Source organism: Magnolia sinica, chromosome 14 (assembly GCF_029962835.1).
Source record: "Magnolia sinica isolate HGM2019 chromosome 14, MsV1, whole genome shotgun sequence".
NCBI lineage: Eukaryota > Viridiplantae > Streptophyta > Magnoliopsida > Magnoliales > Magnoliaceae > Magnolia > Magnolia sinica.
In genome coordinates this window covers 25291573-25308448 of record NC_080586.1, presented here as the reverse complement: position 1 = coordinate 25308448, position 16876 = coordinate 25291573, and the positions used below count along the sequence as shown (strand labels likewise).

The 16876-nt window shown below is 42.4% G+C and overlaps 1 protein-coding gene across 1 annotated transcript; it reads left to right on the top strand.

Moving 5' to 3' along the window:
- Positions 1–3709: 3709 nt before the first annotated feature.
- On the top strand, positions 3710–16413 carry LOC131225268 (large ribosomal subunit protein uL23). Its single transcript, XM_058220772.1, has 4 exons — positions 3710–3803; positions 3951–4005; positions 15708–16071; positions 16191–16413. Exons 2-4 carry the CDS (start codon positions 3987–3989, stop codon positions 16273–16275), a joined length of 468 nt encoding a protein of 155 aa, XP_058076755.1. The 5' UTR covers positions 3710–3803; positions 3951–3986; the 3' UTR covers positions 16276–16413.
- Positions 16414–16876: the final 463 nt, after the last annotated feature.

Sequence of the window (16876 nt, the reverse complement as noted above, 5' to 3'; positions counted from 1 at the left end):
GCCTCACCTCAGTTTCCAGCGCAGGAACTTCCCGCTTTCACAGTAAATCCGTGAACAGTGAAGGAGCTCAAAATTGAAGAAGATCCAAATCTCAAGTGGACCATGTTGGAGGAAATAGTGGTGATTAGACACCCTATCATTAAAAACTTCTTAGGGCCAATGTAATATTTCTGCAATGTTTATTTTTCATATAACCTATTTATAAGGCTGGGTAATCCTAAATGAAGGGGAAAAACAAATATTAGCTTGGTCGAAAACTTTGGTTGTTCACCAATGGCCTACCAATACTGTTTCCTACGTTATAGTCCACCAAATGATGAGATATGCTTCATCTTTGAGCTCATGTTGGGATGGTAGATACATGATACATGCATCAAGGTATGCCCATGATAAGGGCGGCGCACCATTGTGTGAGTCCGGCTACACCCACATGTCCCACTGGCACATAAGATGGTTTTACTACCGAGCATCTGAAAAATCTACTCTCCTGTACTAGGGACATCCATCATGGAAAGCGGATTGGCTAGTGTACCACACACCAGCTATATAGCTGCTGTAGGTACATGTCGTGTGAAGACGAGCATTGATGCTCCTCGAACTCCGAGTTGTACGAACGGTTCAAAGGAGATCAAAGTTACTTGGGCTCCATGGTGATGTATTTATTATATCTATACTGTTCATCTATTTCTAGAGATTATTTAACAATATTATACAAAAAATAAATCACATCCAAAGATCATCTGGACCACACCATAAATAACTGCTGAGATAATGATTTTTACTGTTAAAAAATTCATAGGGCCACCATAACATTTATTTTCCATCTAATTTGTTCATAAGATCACAAAGACATGAATTAAGAGGAAAAACAAATTTTATATTGATCCATACCTTCTATGACCCCAAAAAGGGTTTTAATGGTAGACTTCAATCCCTCATTGCCTTTTGCAGTGTGGTCCACTTGATAGTTAGATCTGTCTTATTTTTCTTCTCAAGCTTTAAGATGAGCTCACCCTATGGATAGACAATTTGGATATAATACATTACTCGTGATCAGACCCACATAGCTTTCTGATGTCAATACAACAGCTATATAGCTGGTGTGAGGTACATCAGCCAATCCGCTTCCATCCATTAGGATTGGGCGCGGATTGGATACTGACAAGGTCAGTAGCCAAATCTCTACTAAAGTGATGTCACCAAGCTTTGTGGACCCACCATGATGCATGTGTTGTATCCATTCCGGCCAACCATTTGTAGAGATCATCTTATGACATTATAAAGAGAATGAGATAGATATAAATTTCAAGTGGACCCACGACAGATAACTTGGGAGCAATCACACCCAATGTTGAAACATTTATAGGGCCTGTCACGATGTATTTTGAGATGCAGCCTGTTCATAAGTTAACATAGAGATAGATAAAGTGAAAACAAAAATATCAGCTTGATTGGAGACTACTGTGGCCCCTTAGAAGTTTTGAGCGGTAGATGTCACTGTCCCACTATTTTCTATGGTGGGGTCTACTTGAATTAGATATATCTCATTCTCATTGTAATGGCATAAAGCGATCTCTACAAATGGTTGGACGGTATGGATACAACACATGCATCATGGTGGGGTCCACAAAGCTTGGTGACGTCACTTCAGTAGCGATTTGGCTACTGATCTTGTTGGTATCCAATCTGCGCCCATCAGGAGTGGTCCACCACGGACATGCCCTAGCAAAAAGCATGGCCGTACGCCATCAGGCGGCCTGCACGTGTATCTTAAAAAGCAGTTCGATAGAGCAATGGCCAGCAGTACACATTCAAGAGACAAGTTCGCGCAACCAATCAGCGGACCATCCTCCCACTTTGGATTTGGACACGGCATGCTCCCTGGATTCTTCACACGTGAAAGGCAGATATCTCGCATGCGTTGTGAGTTGGCACGTGCCGTGAGGAATCGGATTGCGTTCTGAGTTACTCAGTAGGCTCTTATAGTACTGAGTAAACTCTGTTATGCCCATTCACGTGGATAATCCACGGCCGTCCATCATTTTTGACAGATCATTTTAAATTTTGAACCCAAAATTGAAGCATATCCACAGCTCAAGTGGACCATACCACAGGAAACAGTGGAACTATTAATTTCCATTGTTGAAACCTTTTCAAGGCCCACAGTGATGTTTATTTGCCATCCAACATGTTAATAAGATCAAGACATGGATGAATGGAAAAAACAAATATCATCTTGATCTAACACTTCTGTGCCCCAATAACTTTTGAACGCTAGAAATTCAATTCACACTCTTTCCATTGGTGTGGTCCACTTGAGCTTTACATAGACTTCATTTTTGGGGTAATCTCTACAATTATTTGTTAAAATGGATGGATGGAGTGGATAAGATTCATGAATGACGGTGGGCCCCACAGAGTTTAATCAGTACGCTTAGGGCGTGTTTGGGCAGTGGGATTAGAAGGGATTAGGTGGGATGGGATTCATCTGGTCCCGTGCCAATTCCACTCCATGTTTGGGAAGAATGGAATTAGATTAGATGGAATTGCATTGGGGCCCGTGTCAATTTCACTCAATGTTAGCAAGTTGTGTAGGTCCCACCATGATGTGTGGGCTATATCCACACCGTCCACCCATTTTTCGAGATTATTTTAGAGCATGAGCCAAAAAATCAGGTAAATCTAAAGCTCAAGTGGACCCCACCATAGAAAGCAATGGGGATTCAATACTTACCGTTGAAAACTTCTTTGGGGCCACGTAAGTTTTGGATCTACCTCATTTTTAGGCCCATGTCATAAAATGAGGTTACAAAACAAATAAACGGTTTAGATATAACACATGTGTGTTATTCTCAGTAATTTCAAATGATGGTGGGTATATCCATTCAATGTACCACCGCATTACCAACAAAGCATGGCATTAATCTTATCCCATGGCAACACGGGACAATCCCTGCCATGGGTAATAATTATGTTTTTTGAATCCCATCCCACCTAATTCCTTCTAATCCCACCGCCCAAACACACCCTTAGGGCCTGTTTGGCGGGCTGGATTAGTTGGGCTTAGGTGGGATGGAATTGCATCCGGTCCTGTGCCAATTCCACTCCATGTTTGGGAAGAGTGGAAAAGCTTGGAAGTAGGCTAGATGGAATCGTATCGGTCCTGTGCTAATATCACTCAATGTTAGCAAGTTGTGTAGGTCCTACCATGATGTGTGGGATATATCCACACCGTCCACTTATTTTTAGAGATCATTTTAGAGCATGGGCCAAAAATTTAGGTAGATCTAAAGCTCAAGTGGACCCCACCATAGAAAGCAATGGGGATTGAAAACTTACCGTTGAAAACTTTTTTGGGGCCACATAAGTTTTGGATCTGCCTCATTTTTAGCCCCATGCCATAAAATGAGGTTACAAAACAAATGAACGGTTTAGATATAACACATGTATGTTATTGTCAATAGTTTCAAATGATGGTGGGTATATCCTTTCAATATACCACCGTATTACAAACAAAAAAGGGAATTAAGCTTATCCCATGGTAACAGGGAACAGTCCCTGCCATGGGTAATAATGATGTTTTTTGAATCCCATCCCACCTAATACCGTGGGATCGGTCCGGCCAAACAGGCCCTTAGGGTGCTGAGTTACTCAGTGCGCAATCGGCTTCCGTGCCGCGAATAAAACCCTTAACTAAAAGTCGCCATGTGGCATATATATAGTCGCCACTCGTCAGCCATTTCTCGCAAGAAAGAGCTCCCGGCGGCCGCGGCGCCCAAAACCCTACTTATATCTCTCTCAAGGTTCTTCTCACTTCTTTCTCTCTTCATTCGTTTTCTAGGTTCTTCTCCTCCCCTCTCCGTTTCATTTCTAGGGTTTATATCTCTCTCTCTCTCTCAAACTACCTCCTTACATGCTTCTGAATTTCATTTAGTTTTCTTCTTCTGCAGTCGTTCAAAGAATCGGAACTCATTTGGCAGCATTAAATGGCTCCTCCTACGAAAGGTACGCAAGGCATTTATCTTTTATTCTCTCTCTCTCTCTCTCTCTCTCTCTCATACATTGCAACGCATGCTCCAGGGTACCTTAGATCTGTAAGTGCGTGTTTGGTTGTACTGTTGAATTTGGTTGCAATTGGTAGTCCAAAGAATTCGAAATAACTGAATTCAAGTCGCAGCTTCCTTCAAAGGCATTCATATCAATGGCCTGGTCTGTGAATTGAAACAACGTCAGTTTGATCTTGTTAAGAACCTATAGCAATATGCCAAAATCCCCAGTACTGATGGAACATGTCAAGCTAGGAATTAAATCACTGAGATTGTAAAGGACATCACGTCTGTGGTGGTACTCATTGGTCTCTTGTCCATGTAGTCCTTTCCACCACGTGGTGGTATGGCAGCTTTCACTCCGAACCAGGTTGCCTTGTCCACAGGTTGCCCCTCCTGGACTCAAATACAGAACATAGGACTGTCAGCAGGCCGGGCTTAGGGTTTTCCAGGGTCTGGATTTTTAATTGCTCTGCCCTGGGTGTGCTGCTTATTATTATTATTATTGTTTGCATTTGCCAGTCCCAGGTCCAGGCCATTGAGACCTAAATAATCATGCTGTTTGCTTTGATACCAGATCTTAAGAAACTAACTTATGCACCCAAAGCTTTAGTGCATGATGGAACAAATCAAGGTAGGCGAAACCATTGAGGATTGCAACAGAGTTTGACTTCGAGGATGTGTTTGGACTAGCTATCGAATTGAATTGCAAATATCAGTACAGTAAAATTGGGTTCTGTTTGGTTTTGCGGTCTGACAAATCAGGATTAAGCCCAATCTTGCTTTTGGTGGGCCCCATACAGCCACATATATTTGCATTGCTGAATCCTCCACCCCATCACCATCATAATCATCCAAGCCTTTTTCCAACTTATTGGAGTTAGCTATAGGATTCCTATTTTGCCATTCCACTTTATCACGGACTATGTCCTCAGTCAAACGGTAGGTCTAATGCAGGGGCATTTTCATACCGGGCTCGAGTAGGGTGACTTGTGTGATGCAGGGGCACATTCGGGGTGGGCGGCCCATGTGAGGCTGGTGGCTCATGTGAAGCGGAACCCATGTGAAGTGGGGCCCACGAGGGGGGTTTCGGCTGAGGTTTTAACCCATGGGATGTGGGGATTGGGCTATGAGAGAAATGGATTGATTTGCCATGCTCTATCAGTTCGAGTTTTTAGAGCAAGTGGTAATTGTCCTGCATCAAGGTCTTGTGTCTTTTCTTATTACATCTACTCATGTCCTTTTGGACCATCCCCTTAGCCTTTTAGAGCATTCAACTTGAACCAACTCACTGCTAGAGCCTTTGCTTGATCACAATGTTTGGTGTTTTTATTTTATTTTTAATTTTGAGAACTTCCAAAACTGTGTTTAAGTGGAGAAACTGCTGCTTTAACAATGCAAAATCTGATGTGACGGGACCCGAAAGTAGGGATTATGCTTTGTCTTAGCAGGAGTCCTTTTATAATAATTGAGCCTTATAAATAACCAATTTTTTGCAATTTCTTTAGCATCTATATCGAGCGTCTGGGGTCCAACAATTACATTAGTTGTTAGTAGGGCTTGAATGGAAATTAACATACCATATAAAAAACGAATGGAACTTGCTCCAATTTTAGGTATACTCCCTCACTATGAATACTATGAAAACATCACCGATATATATTTTTTTTTGTTCCCCTCGATTATTGCATTCCAATTTACTTGTGCATACAACCACAAGCATAAGAAAGGCGACTGGAATTTGAGGGCTACTTCCTTGCTATGAAATGAAAATGTTTCATTGATGTTTGTTGTTTCCTTCTGTTTTAACTGAATGCTCTCGGTTCAATTTGTTTGTTCACCTAGCACAACCTAACATATTTTCCATTGATTGTGCTTCCATAAACTATTTCTTGTTGATATTTCCATGTAATTGCCACATGCATCCGGTTAAATTCTTTTGGTCATTGTTGAGATGTGTTCATTTTTGCAGCACGCTCTTCATTTTAGAGATCTTCAGTTTGTTAAACTGATTCTAGGTCCATGAATGATGCTGTTGTTTGCTTCTAGCTAACTTTATAATCTGTCATAGTTTGCATCATGTTAAACATCAATTTAAAAGTAGAAAATTTGAAAGCAATATAAAGCATGATCTGTTTTAAATGGCTAATAGTGTGTAGCGTAGTGCTCACTCCTTTGAAGCGTGAGGAATAAGCTATGTGGTGTTTAGCGTAAGCTACATAGCGTTTGGTGTAAGCTACATGCTACTTTTAGATTTTTAATCAAGGCTGAACCAATTTATACCAATTTCATGATATTTTGCACCGACTTATATTGATAAATAATGAAATTTAACAAAACTACATGATATTTGGTGCAAGAATTCTGTAATAGTAACGGTGGCCTTAACGACCATCACCATTACCTTTACGATATGGGTTGTAACGGCCGTTACGGTCTCTTACTGTCTCTCTTTCTCTTTGAATAAAAAATCTGAAAAACATGCATCGGCTCAATAATGGACGTTACATCCTTTACAGGGGACGTAACGAGCTGTTACAGGGGCTGTAATAGCCGTTATAGGCCGTTTTTCCTGTTACAGTTTCAGCCATTACGTCCCCGTAATGTGTAATGGTTGCCATTGTTACCTTTGCGTAATGTCCTTTACAGCCTCATAACGGTTGTTACGACACACCATGATTTGGTGCAACCAAGCGCAACCTTAAGTGATAGGAAATCACAATCATAAAGTATGGCAGTAAAGGAAGAGCAACAAAATTGACAAATGGCATTTAAGTGCTTTAAAGCATCAAAAGTTATTTTAAATCGCATGTTCTTCTTTCATACTTTTAAAGTTCTATAGTAGGCCAACTTTGGCATCTTTCAAAAAATATTAGGGCAACTTTGGTGTACATGAGTTTTTATTTATTTATTTATTTAATGGGAGAAGCTAAAGTTTGTTGGGGAGAAGAAAAAATACATAAAGGGATAGCGGCAAAGGAATTTGCCGCCTCCACCTTCATGCATACCACCTCCCATGGGACGAAGTGGAATTTGTTTGCATCTTTATGATCTTTCAAAAGAACTGTTTTTGTATAGCTTCTAATTTTGTATAGCTTCTAATTAGCTTCTAATTTTGTGGCAACTTTAACCGAGTAATGCATCATTGATAGCAAGTAGATAGGATGGAAGCCAACACCAATTTTAGAAACATTATCCTGCCCCCAACCAACTAGAATGTGCTCTTCCATGTAGATCATGACCTACTACATATATCTAGCTCAACATCCCAAACCTTCGAGGGAGCTCTGTTGCTAAAACAGGAATGCACTAGATGCTTTATAGGTGTACACAAGGTTTGCCCAGAAACCAGTGTACAGTGTACACTCGCACGACAACCATTTACTACCTGGGAAGCTTCTTGTAAATTCAAAAATGCTGATTGAACTCCCATTTTGGAATTCCCTTGCACTATGGATAATAGCAGAATGGTGTATACTGCTTGTTTTTTGTGATGATCATTACTATTATAGGTTCAATTACGGTGTGTGGTGTATGCTTCCTTGGCCATACTGAGAAGGAACTGGAAGCAATTGAACCGCTTGTTTTCTAGCTAGATATCTATGGACAACTATAAGTTCATGTTGGTTCATGGGCATTTTATGGTTGGTGTAAGATTTTTAGATGGAAATAATAGTCTAATTGTTACTTGTCACTCGAGTTGTGTGATTCCATGTGTGAGGGAAGGGATGATTCTAATGTCAGCATCGGTTGGCGTATCGGCCCGGCTGAAAAATGATATGATACGGTGTCGCGTGTCGGAATCGTTGCTCATATTTTTTAAAGCAAAATGACATGGAAAATATTAGAAAAATATGAAAAAATGAGATATCCGAGAATCTATCTATCTTTCTTTTCTTTTCTTTTCTTTTTTTTTTTTTTTTTGTGTATTTTGACCATGCATTCAATGGTGTATCAGACCATTCTTTGATGAGAATATTGTCTTTCGATTTGACTTGTTGAAGGTCAACTAAATTGGCCATAATAAAACACAAATGAAGCATGATTTGATGAACAATGACCCATTACATTAAATACAACAAAATGAAGATGAAAATATAAAAAAGAAAGTGAATGTTTTCCCTTCTTCCTGAAGTTTCCATGATGGTCTACTTCGCTTTGATTTGTCGAATTTCGTTCAAATTATTTGTTTTGATCCCAAAATGGGTCTAGATTTAGCCTAAAATAAGTTTTTAAGCTTCTTCAATGGTTTAAATGAAAAAAAAGAAAGAAAAGAAGATGTGAAATTTTGAAAAATAATAATTCAAAATTGGGCATTTATGGGCGTATCAGCCCATATCGGCCTCTTATCAGAGTTGACATGCCTTGTATCGGCAGATACAAGCTGATACGGAGTGATAAAGCCGTATCGGCTGATACAATACCGATATTCATATACATGATCATTAGAAGCCATGGAGAAGAAGACAAAAGAAGAAGACAAAGGAGACAAGAAGGACAACAAAATCTAAAGAGAAAAGGAAGAATGATGAAAATATGAGACAAAAGAGATTTCTTGGAGGTCAAAGAGGGACAAAGATGAAGGAACGTTTGAATAAAGGAAACAAGATAGGCTCACTATCTTAAAACGAGGGCAAAAAGTAGCACTCTCGAGTGAGTGCTGCCTGCATTAGTTTTCGTGCTTCGCTTTCGATGTGGGCAGGGCGCAACGAGAGGGTAGGTGAGTTTGCAATACATGAGTTAGCAGGCAACACTTCGAGTGTCGCCCGATGATGGGGACAGTTTGAAACTTTTACAACGGGCTCCCAGAGGCCCCAAAAGCTGTTTTATGCAACACTTGATGATAGAGGTTACTTCCTACCCCACTCAGACAGACCAATGTACCCTTATGGCTGGAATCGAGCGCCCAAATTCTTTGACAACATGCATTTGTGTGGAAGGAAAGTACTAGGAATTGCAATGAATTCTCTAAGGCAGACCAGAAGAAGTGTGAAAGTATAATGTTTCATTATTAATTGGCAAAAGGTACATCATAGGGAAAGCAACAAAAAAGAAGATGCATATGCGGTCAGCTAACACTAACAAAAAAGAGTGAGCCTGTCACTCTTCAAAATCATAGGCTTCTGTCTTCCTCTCATCCAACCTTCTCCAAGTGCGACACCATTGTGCTCCCGCCAACAAATCCAAAACCCCCATAAGGAGAGTAAACAAGATCTAATATGTGGCTGACCCAAACTCGACATACCAAGTCTCATAATCGCGCAACATATCGATGATGCTGGCCACAATTGTGCTAATTTAGGTGGTTGGGATGTTTGCCCAATTCAATGGCTACCAGGGAGGTGACTGTGGCATATGAGTAGTGTCGATCAGCTGCCAAAGCAACCTTTCCTCAAGATAACATTTAATCACCCAAGGTTCTTCAAGAAAACATTGATGGTGTGAGGCTTAAAGGGTGATAAGGGTTGCCGGTGTAACCATTTCTAGAGTGTGATGATACAATTTGTGGGTAAACTAGACAAAGCAAAGAAGAACATAGATCCCCCAAAAGCTATGTAAAAAGAAGGGTAAAAGGTCCACTTACATCCCTTCGCATGCGACAATCAATATTGGATCGATAGGCGAGATCGGAGTGGCAACGATTATGGTCGTGTGGTTATCCTTATGCCATAACATCATTAGTATGGTGGGTGGTGTGCGGTCCTTAAGGGCTGGGCGGGGCCTTGGGTGAAAATGATTATAAAAGCAAGCTTTAATTTGAGCATATGCACGCAAAGATTGCCATGCACCAAACCAAACTGAGGAGAAATCTAGATACCTCGACGAGGGGAAAGAAGCCAGTAAGCGACGAACTATCCCACCAATTGGCCTTGTCCAAACCATCAAAAAGGTGCGCCAACAGTGCAGCATGCCAGTCGTATTGAACTGGAAAATAGAGGTCGATAATCAAATTGAGAAGGCGCAAACTCGCGTGCTTATTCCCATGGTTGAATATAAGGGCACCCAAGGTAAAAAAGATCAAGGCTCGAGACTTTCTTGCCTCCTCCATGGTCTGGGTGATTTTGTTTGGGGAAATTGTTGGAGAGTCAATGCAACTTCACGCATTGTCCCTGGATCTCAGTGGGAGGAGGTGTGATCCTGAGTCACCTGACCCACATATCAGTCATAGGGATAGACAAATCACGCTCAAGGGGAATGGAACCACCCTCAAATCTCAAGCCTATCATAATATAAACTTCAAATAGGGTGATTCTTCATTCCTCGAAGGGGAGCTGGAAGGTGTGGTTCTGGGCCCTCCAATGCTCTATCAGGGGCGTCATGAACGTCATGTTGGTGTAACCTAGGCGTACCTGGAACAAGCCACTTAAAGGCGTATGCTCCATCACCTAGGTGAAGAGCGGCTACTCTTTCGCAAACCAATCATTCCAAGCAGAACGGATGCTCCTCCCCTTTGGCATAATCAGAGAGATGATTGCCCTATTAGGGAAAGAAATCGGGATCATCCGACTCAGCTGCTCTACTGGCAGAAGGCTTAGACTCGCCCATGTCGCGCCAAGGCATTTTATGTTGCAAAATCGCTTGGAGGGATTGAAAGCAGGATCATTTGATCTAGTTGCTCCCTTGCCAGAAGGGTTGGACTCGCCCCTACCGCGTCGAGGCATTTTATGTTGCAAAATCACTTCAAGGTCCAAGTAAGTACAATTTCAACGCTTCTTTTTATTTCCAAGCAGGGGCCCACAACGTGTCCCCCATGACCCTCTTGTTCGCATGGGTGGGACCCCTCATGCAAATCTTGGAATGGGCTAAGAACGGGCCCACAATGTACCCCACATGACCCTCTTGGCACATGGGCTCTCCTCTAAAATCATTTTGGTGGGCCAAGCATGGCCTGCGAATGAACTCCACATGGCCCTCTTGGCCACATGGTTGGACTCTCCTCTCAAATCATTTTGGTGGGCCAAGCATGGCCCCAAATGTACTCTACATGGCCATCTTGACCACGAGGGTGGGGATTCATGTCACATCATTTTGGCAGGCCAATTCATGGGCCCAAAAGAGAGCACATGGCCCTACTGGCCATATGTGGAACCCCTCAACCATTGGGAGTGACATGAGATTCTTAAGTAACCCATCATGGACCCATGGTGGGAATTTCATGAACTCAAAGGACCAATGGGCCCATTGTAGACCACACTTGAGTGCTTGATGGATAGATGTGTTCAAACCCCCACGGGTCCTAAAATTGTGGCCCCATGTGTACACAATTCAACAGAGTCTAAGATGTACTAAAGGACTCTAATCTTTCCATTGGGCGCACCATGTGGCCCACATGCGCATGTTCAAGAAGAGCTCAAGGCATGAGGGGCTAACTTTCAAATGGGCCCTACCAAGTGGCCCACATGTGTACATTCAAGAAGAGCCCAGGTAGGAGGATCTCTTAACTCTCAAATGGGCCCACCAAGTGCCCTACATGTGCACATTCAAGAAGAGCCTAGGGCATGTGGGGCCTTAACTTTAAAATGGGCCCACCAAGCGGACCGCATGCGCATATTCAAGAAGAGCCTGAGGCATAAGGGGCTCTCACTCTCAAATGGGCCCACCACGTGTCCCACATGTGCACATTCAAGAAGAGCCCAAGGCATGAGGGGCTCTAACTTTCAAACGGGCGCAAGTTGGCCACATCCATGCATTCAAGTAGAGCCCAAAAGCATGAGTGGGCTCTAGTTTCCAAATGGGCCCAAGTTGGCCACGTCCATATATTCAAGTAGAACCCAAAGCATGACTGGGTTCTAGTTTCCAAATGGGCCCAAATTGGCCACATCCATATATATTCAAGGAGAACCCAAAGCACGAGTGGGTTCTAGTTTCCAAATGGGCCCAAGAGGGCCACATGCATCGAGCAAGGAGGAGTCTGCAAATGTTTTGGGCTCTATCTTCCAATGGCCCTAGAATGACCATGAGCAAGCATCCAAGAGAAGCACCCTACATGTGAAGGAGACCTTTAGTGTTCAAATAGGTTTAAATGTACACGTGCCTCCTCAAAAGTGCATATGTGGGCCACTTGGTGGGGCCATTCGAGAGTTAGAGCTCCTCATGCCTTGGGCTCTTCTTGAATGTGTGCATGTGGACCGTCCATTTGAAAGTTTGAGCACCTCATACCTTGGGCTCTTCTTTAATGTGCACGTGTGGGCCACTTGGTGAGCCCATATGAGAGTTAAAGCCTCTCATGCCTTTTGCTCTTCTTGAATGTGCACGTGGGCAGTAATTAATGCGCTAGACTGAAGCGCGAAAACCGATGTGGGACGGCATGTTGATTGCCGCTTTTTGGCCGCCCTTTTAAGACTGCAACCTCCAAGAAATCCCTTTTGTTTCTCCATCATCATTCTTTCTTCTCTTTATATTCTTCTTTATCTTTCTTCCTCTTGTCTTCTTCTTGTCTTTTTATCAATGGCTTCTATTGGTAGAGTTGGGGCTGGTTCTTCAAAAGGGGAGGGCTCTCTTGGTGATGATAAAATATGGCTTTGGTTGATGCTTGGCATGACACGCATTATTGATGGTAGTGTAGTTGGTGGTGAAGGGTTCTTTGGTTATTTGAACTCCAGTGATGGTGGAAGCTTGAATGGCATTGATGATGCTTGGAATGGGGTTGTGATGGCCTTAATGGCATGGATGGGGTAGGTTTTGGCTTTAATGGCATGGACTTAGATTTTTATAGCGGGATCTTAAATGGTAGTATTGATGGGCTTGATGATGGTGCCTGTGTGGCTTCATTGTTATTGATGGTGAAAATGATGAGGGTGGAGTTTTGAATGGTGACAGTGACACTGAGGCTTTTGACGGTTATGGATCTTGAGATTTTGGGTGTCCTACCCTCGTTGGGTTCATCCTTTTCAGGATTTTCTTCACACTACAATGGGATCAGCCGGTTTCTATAATAGATTCCGGAGGAGCTAGTCGATGGTCTTGATCCGTCTTTCTTGATGGAGGGTGTCTTGATCGTCACATGTCATTTGCAGCCTTGTGACACTTGTTCTGAGGGACTATGCCGTTTGATAGGATATTTGACGACGTACTAGAAGAGTGACTTGCGTGAGCTTGGTTTCTGAGAGTTTTGAAACCTGTGATGGGTCAACCTTGATTGGCGGATGCTGGGGGTCGCCTTGCACCATTAGATTATTTTCTACCCACTAATTGGTATGTAACTTAGACACTTATCCTTGGATGTGGATATGAGCTGTCTGACATGGTGAGACCTTAAAATACCTAACACACTTATACATATGTAAATATTATGAATTTAAAAAGGCATTATGAGATAAATTTCATTTCATAAATGCATAAGATAAAAGGTTTAATGATTAACATGTGGAGTCCATGGTTTTATTTGCAATCCAAGCAGCTGTTAACATCAAATCAAGGGAAAACCAATTGTTTCTCTATGGATTGCTTGTATCCAAACACGAAACAACCTTATAGGTAAAAGATGAGGTGTACAAAATATTAGGGTCTGTTTGCTTCACCAATTACCAAGGTAAAGGAAGTGTGCAATGATTGCATATTATTTCTCTCCTAACAACATTTACATTTGACCACCAATTCACATGGTTGGTTTATTGGTAGTAAAATCATACTGATGGTATTTTTACATTAATGTCAAATCGTCACCAAAATTCAGTGATGATGCTATTTGAATTTGAAAATTTCACGGTAATGCCAAGAAATTATAAATTCCTTTACTTTGTTCTTGAATACATCTGCATTTGATTGATGATTCTTGTGTTTGGTTTGGTGGCAGTAAAATCATAATGATGACGGTCCTTAATAGGACTGGAGTATTTGGTGATACAAACAGGCCTGTAATGAATTTGATGCAATCAAAATTTAATTGCTAAAGATATGCATGTCTTTCAGCAGCAAATGGTATTCTTGTGGTCCAATTCGAATTACCTATTAAAAGGAACTATAATTAGCCAGCTGCTGTTGATTTTGATTTTCATGGAGAATAAAATAAATCATACATGCACTTGTGCGTTTACAACATGCACACAAATGCACAAGAAAAAAAATTCATAGTCTGCGATCGTAGGTGAACACATTAATGCAGGGGCATTTTCACACCGGGCTCGAGTGGGGTAGTCTGTGGGATGCAGGGACACACTCGGGTGGGTGACCCATGTGATTTGGGGCCCACGGGGGAGGTCTAGTGTTTGAGACTCCTCATCGGGGGTGATTAATGCGCATTTCACACTAGGCTCGAGTGGGGTAGCCTGTGGGATGCGAGGACACACTCGGGGTGGGCGGCCTATGTGATTTGGGGCCCACGAGAGGGGTTCGGCTGAGGTCCTAACTCATGAGATGTGGGGCCTAGACTATGAGGTAAAAGGATTAATTCGTCATACTCTAACAGTTCGAGCTTTTAGTGCAAGTGGTTAATTGTCCTGCATCAAATTGGTATCAGAGCGGGAGGTCTCGTGTTCGAGACTCCTCACCGGGGGTGATTAATGCAGGGGTATTTTCACACCGGGCTCGAGTGGGGTCGCCTATGCGATGCAGGGGCACACTCGGGGTGGGTGGGGCCCACGGGAGAGGTCTCGTGTTCGAGACTCCTCATCGGGGGTGATTAATGCGCATTTCACACCGGGCTCGAGTGGGGTAGCCTGTGGGATGCGGGGACATTCGGGGTGGGCGGCCCATGTGAGGCAGTACCCATGTGATTTGGGGCCCACGAAGGGGGTTCGGCCGAGGTCCTAACCCACGAGATGTGGGGCCTAGGCTATGAGATAAATGGATTAATTCGCCATGCTTTAACAGTTCGAGCTTTTAGAGCAAGTGGTTAATTGTCCTGCATCAAATTGGTATCAGAGTAGGAGGTCTTGTGTTCGAGATTTCTCACCGGGGGTGATTAATGCAGGGGCATTTTCACACCGGCTCGAGTGGGGTAGCCCGTGAGATGCGGGGACACACTCGAGCTGAGTGACCCATGTGATTTGGGGCCCAAGGGGGAGGTCTCGTGTTCGAGACTCCTCACCGGGGGTGATTAATACGCATTTCACACCGGGCTCGGGTGGGGTAGCCCGTGGGATGCGGGGACACACTCGGGGTGAGCAGCCTATGTGATTTGGGGCCCACGAGGGGGGTTTGGCCGAGTTCATAACCCATGAGATGTAGGGCTTGAGCTATGAGATAAAAAGATTAATTTGTCATATTCTAACAGTTCGAGCTTTTAGAGCAAGTGGTTAATTGTCCTGCATCACACATGAGCCATCTGCATCACACATGAGCCATCTGACTCATTAGGGATTTGGAAAGTGAAAACCTTTACAATTTTGTAAGCTGAGAAACTTAAAAAGCTTCATTTTCACGCATTTATCTGCATACATATGGTATTGCAGTACTGCATTTCTTGGCTTCAAATGGCGTGTCTTTCTTACACTTGTATACCTCTCCGTTCAGGCAATACCCCTATATATTTGAAAGTTTTACTTTTTTATTTTTTTATTTTTTTAATAAATGTTGAGAGCATCATGTAGAATGACCTTGTTTTGTACTCTTCTAGCTTGCAAGGATGTCTTCGGCATCCATGCCCCCATAGATGATGTTATTTAGATTAAGCATCTACTCTTTTCTTCCCATAACCCTCTGAGCATTGTCTGCAAACAGCTACCCCGAAGAAGCCTGATCCAAAAGCACAGGCCTTGAAAGCTGCCAAGGCTGTGAAGTCTGGAGCTTCTACGCTTAAAAAGAAGGCAAAGAAGATCCGCACTTCTGTAACCTTCCATAGACCTAAGACACTGAAAAAGGAAAGGAACCCAAAGTATCCTCGCATCAGCGCCCCTCCAAGAAACAAGTTGGACCACTATCAGATCCTCAAGTATCCTCTGACGACTGAATCTGCCATGAAGAAGATAGAAGACAACAACACGCTTGTCTTCATTGTTGATATCCGTGCAGATAAGAAAAAGATCAAAGCAGCAGTGAAGAAGATGTATGATATCCAGACAAAGAAAGTCAATACCTTAATCAGGTTAGTGTATTTTGGCTTTTTTTCCCCGCCCATTTGTATCAACAACTTAGTTTGGATGTTGCCATGTTGGATTTCTCTTATGTTCAATTCTGTTTTATTTTTTTATTTTTTTGAAACAGACCTGATGGCACGAAGAAGGCATATGTGAGGCTGACACCAGATTATGATGCTCTTGACGTTGCAAACAAAATCGGCATCATTTAGATCGGACGTGTGTTTTTTGCTCTCTCATTTTCAGATGGAAGTTTTGCATTTAGTGTTTAATAGAAAAGATGGACTGGTTATAAATGCTGGGAAGGTTATGCTTTTTATATTCATCTATTAAGTTAGCAGTTTGGTTTCTGTTTGCCAAAAAAGAAAAAAGACAAAAGCCAAGAGAGGAGAGAATCCTGCTTAATCGATGGGTTTTGTTCATTAGTTTGAGAAAAGTTCATTCAAGTAGACCTTGATATCAATGCAGTAGTTGGTTGTCCCCAGCCTTGGGTGGTGGGGTTTATATGAGGTAGACACCCTTGACTAGCAAAAATGATTCATCTAAAATATCTATTTACAAAGAATATGACTACTGTGATTTTCCCAGTGCTCTTTTATATGTCTATTCCCTTCGTGGGAAATCATTTCCCACCACTGTTGTTAATTCTCTTTCTAAAATTCATTCATGTATTTGCTATTTGTACCTATTATGATGGTTTTCTGATTTCAGTCACCTGTACAGTCATCATCATCTCTAAGCCTTATCCCAATTAATTGGGGATGGCTACACGAAGCCTGTTCCACCGTTCCACTCTATCAAGATCCGTAACAT

Excerpts from the sequence above, each read along its gene's own strand:
- LOC131225268 (XM_058220772.1), top strand. Across the intron at positions 16,072-16,190 it reads AAAGTCAATACCTTAATCAG|ACCTGATGGCACGAAGAAGG; the intron begins GTTAGTGTATTT and ends TTTTTGAAACAG.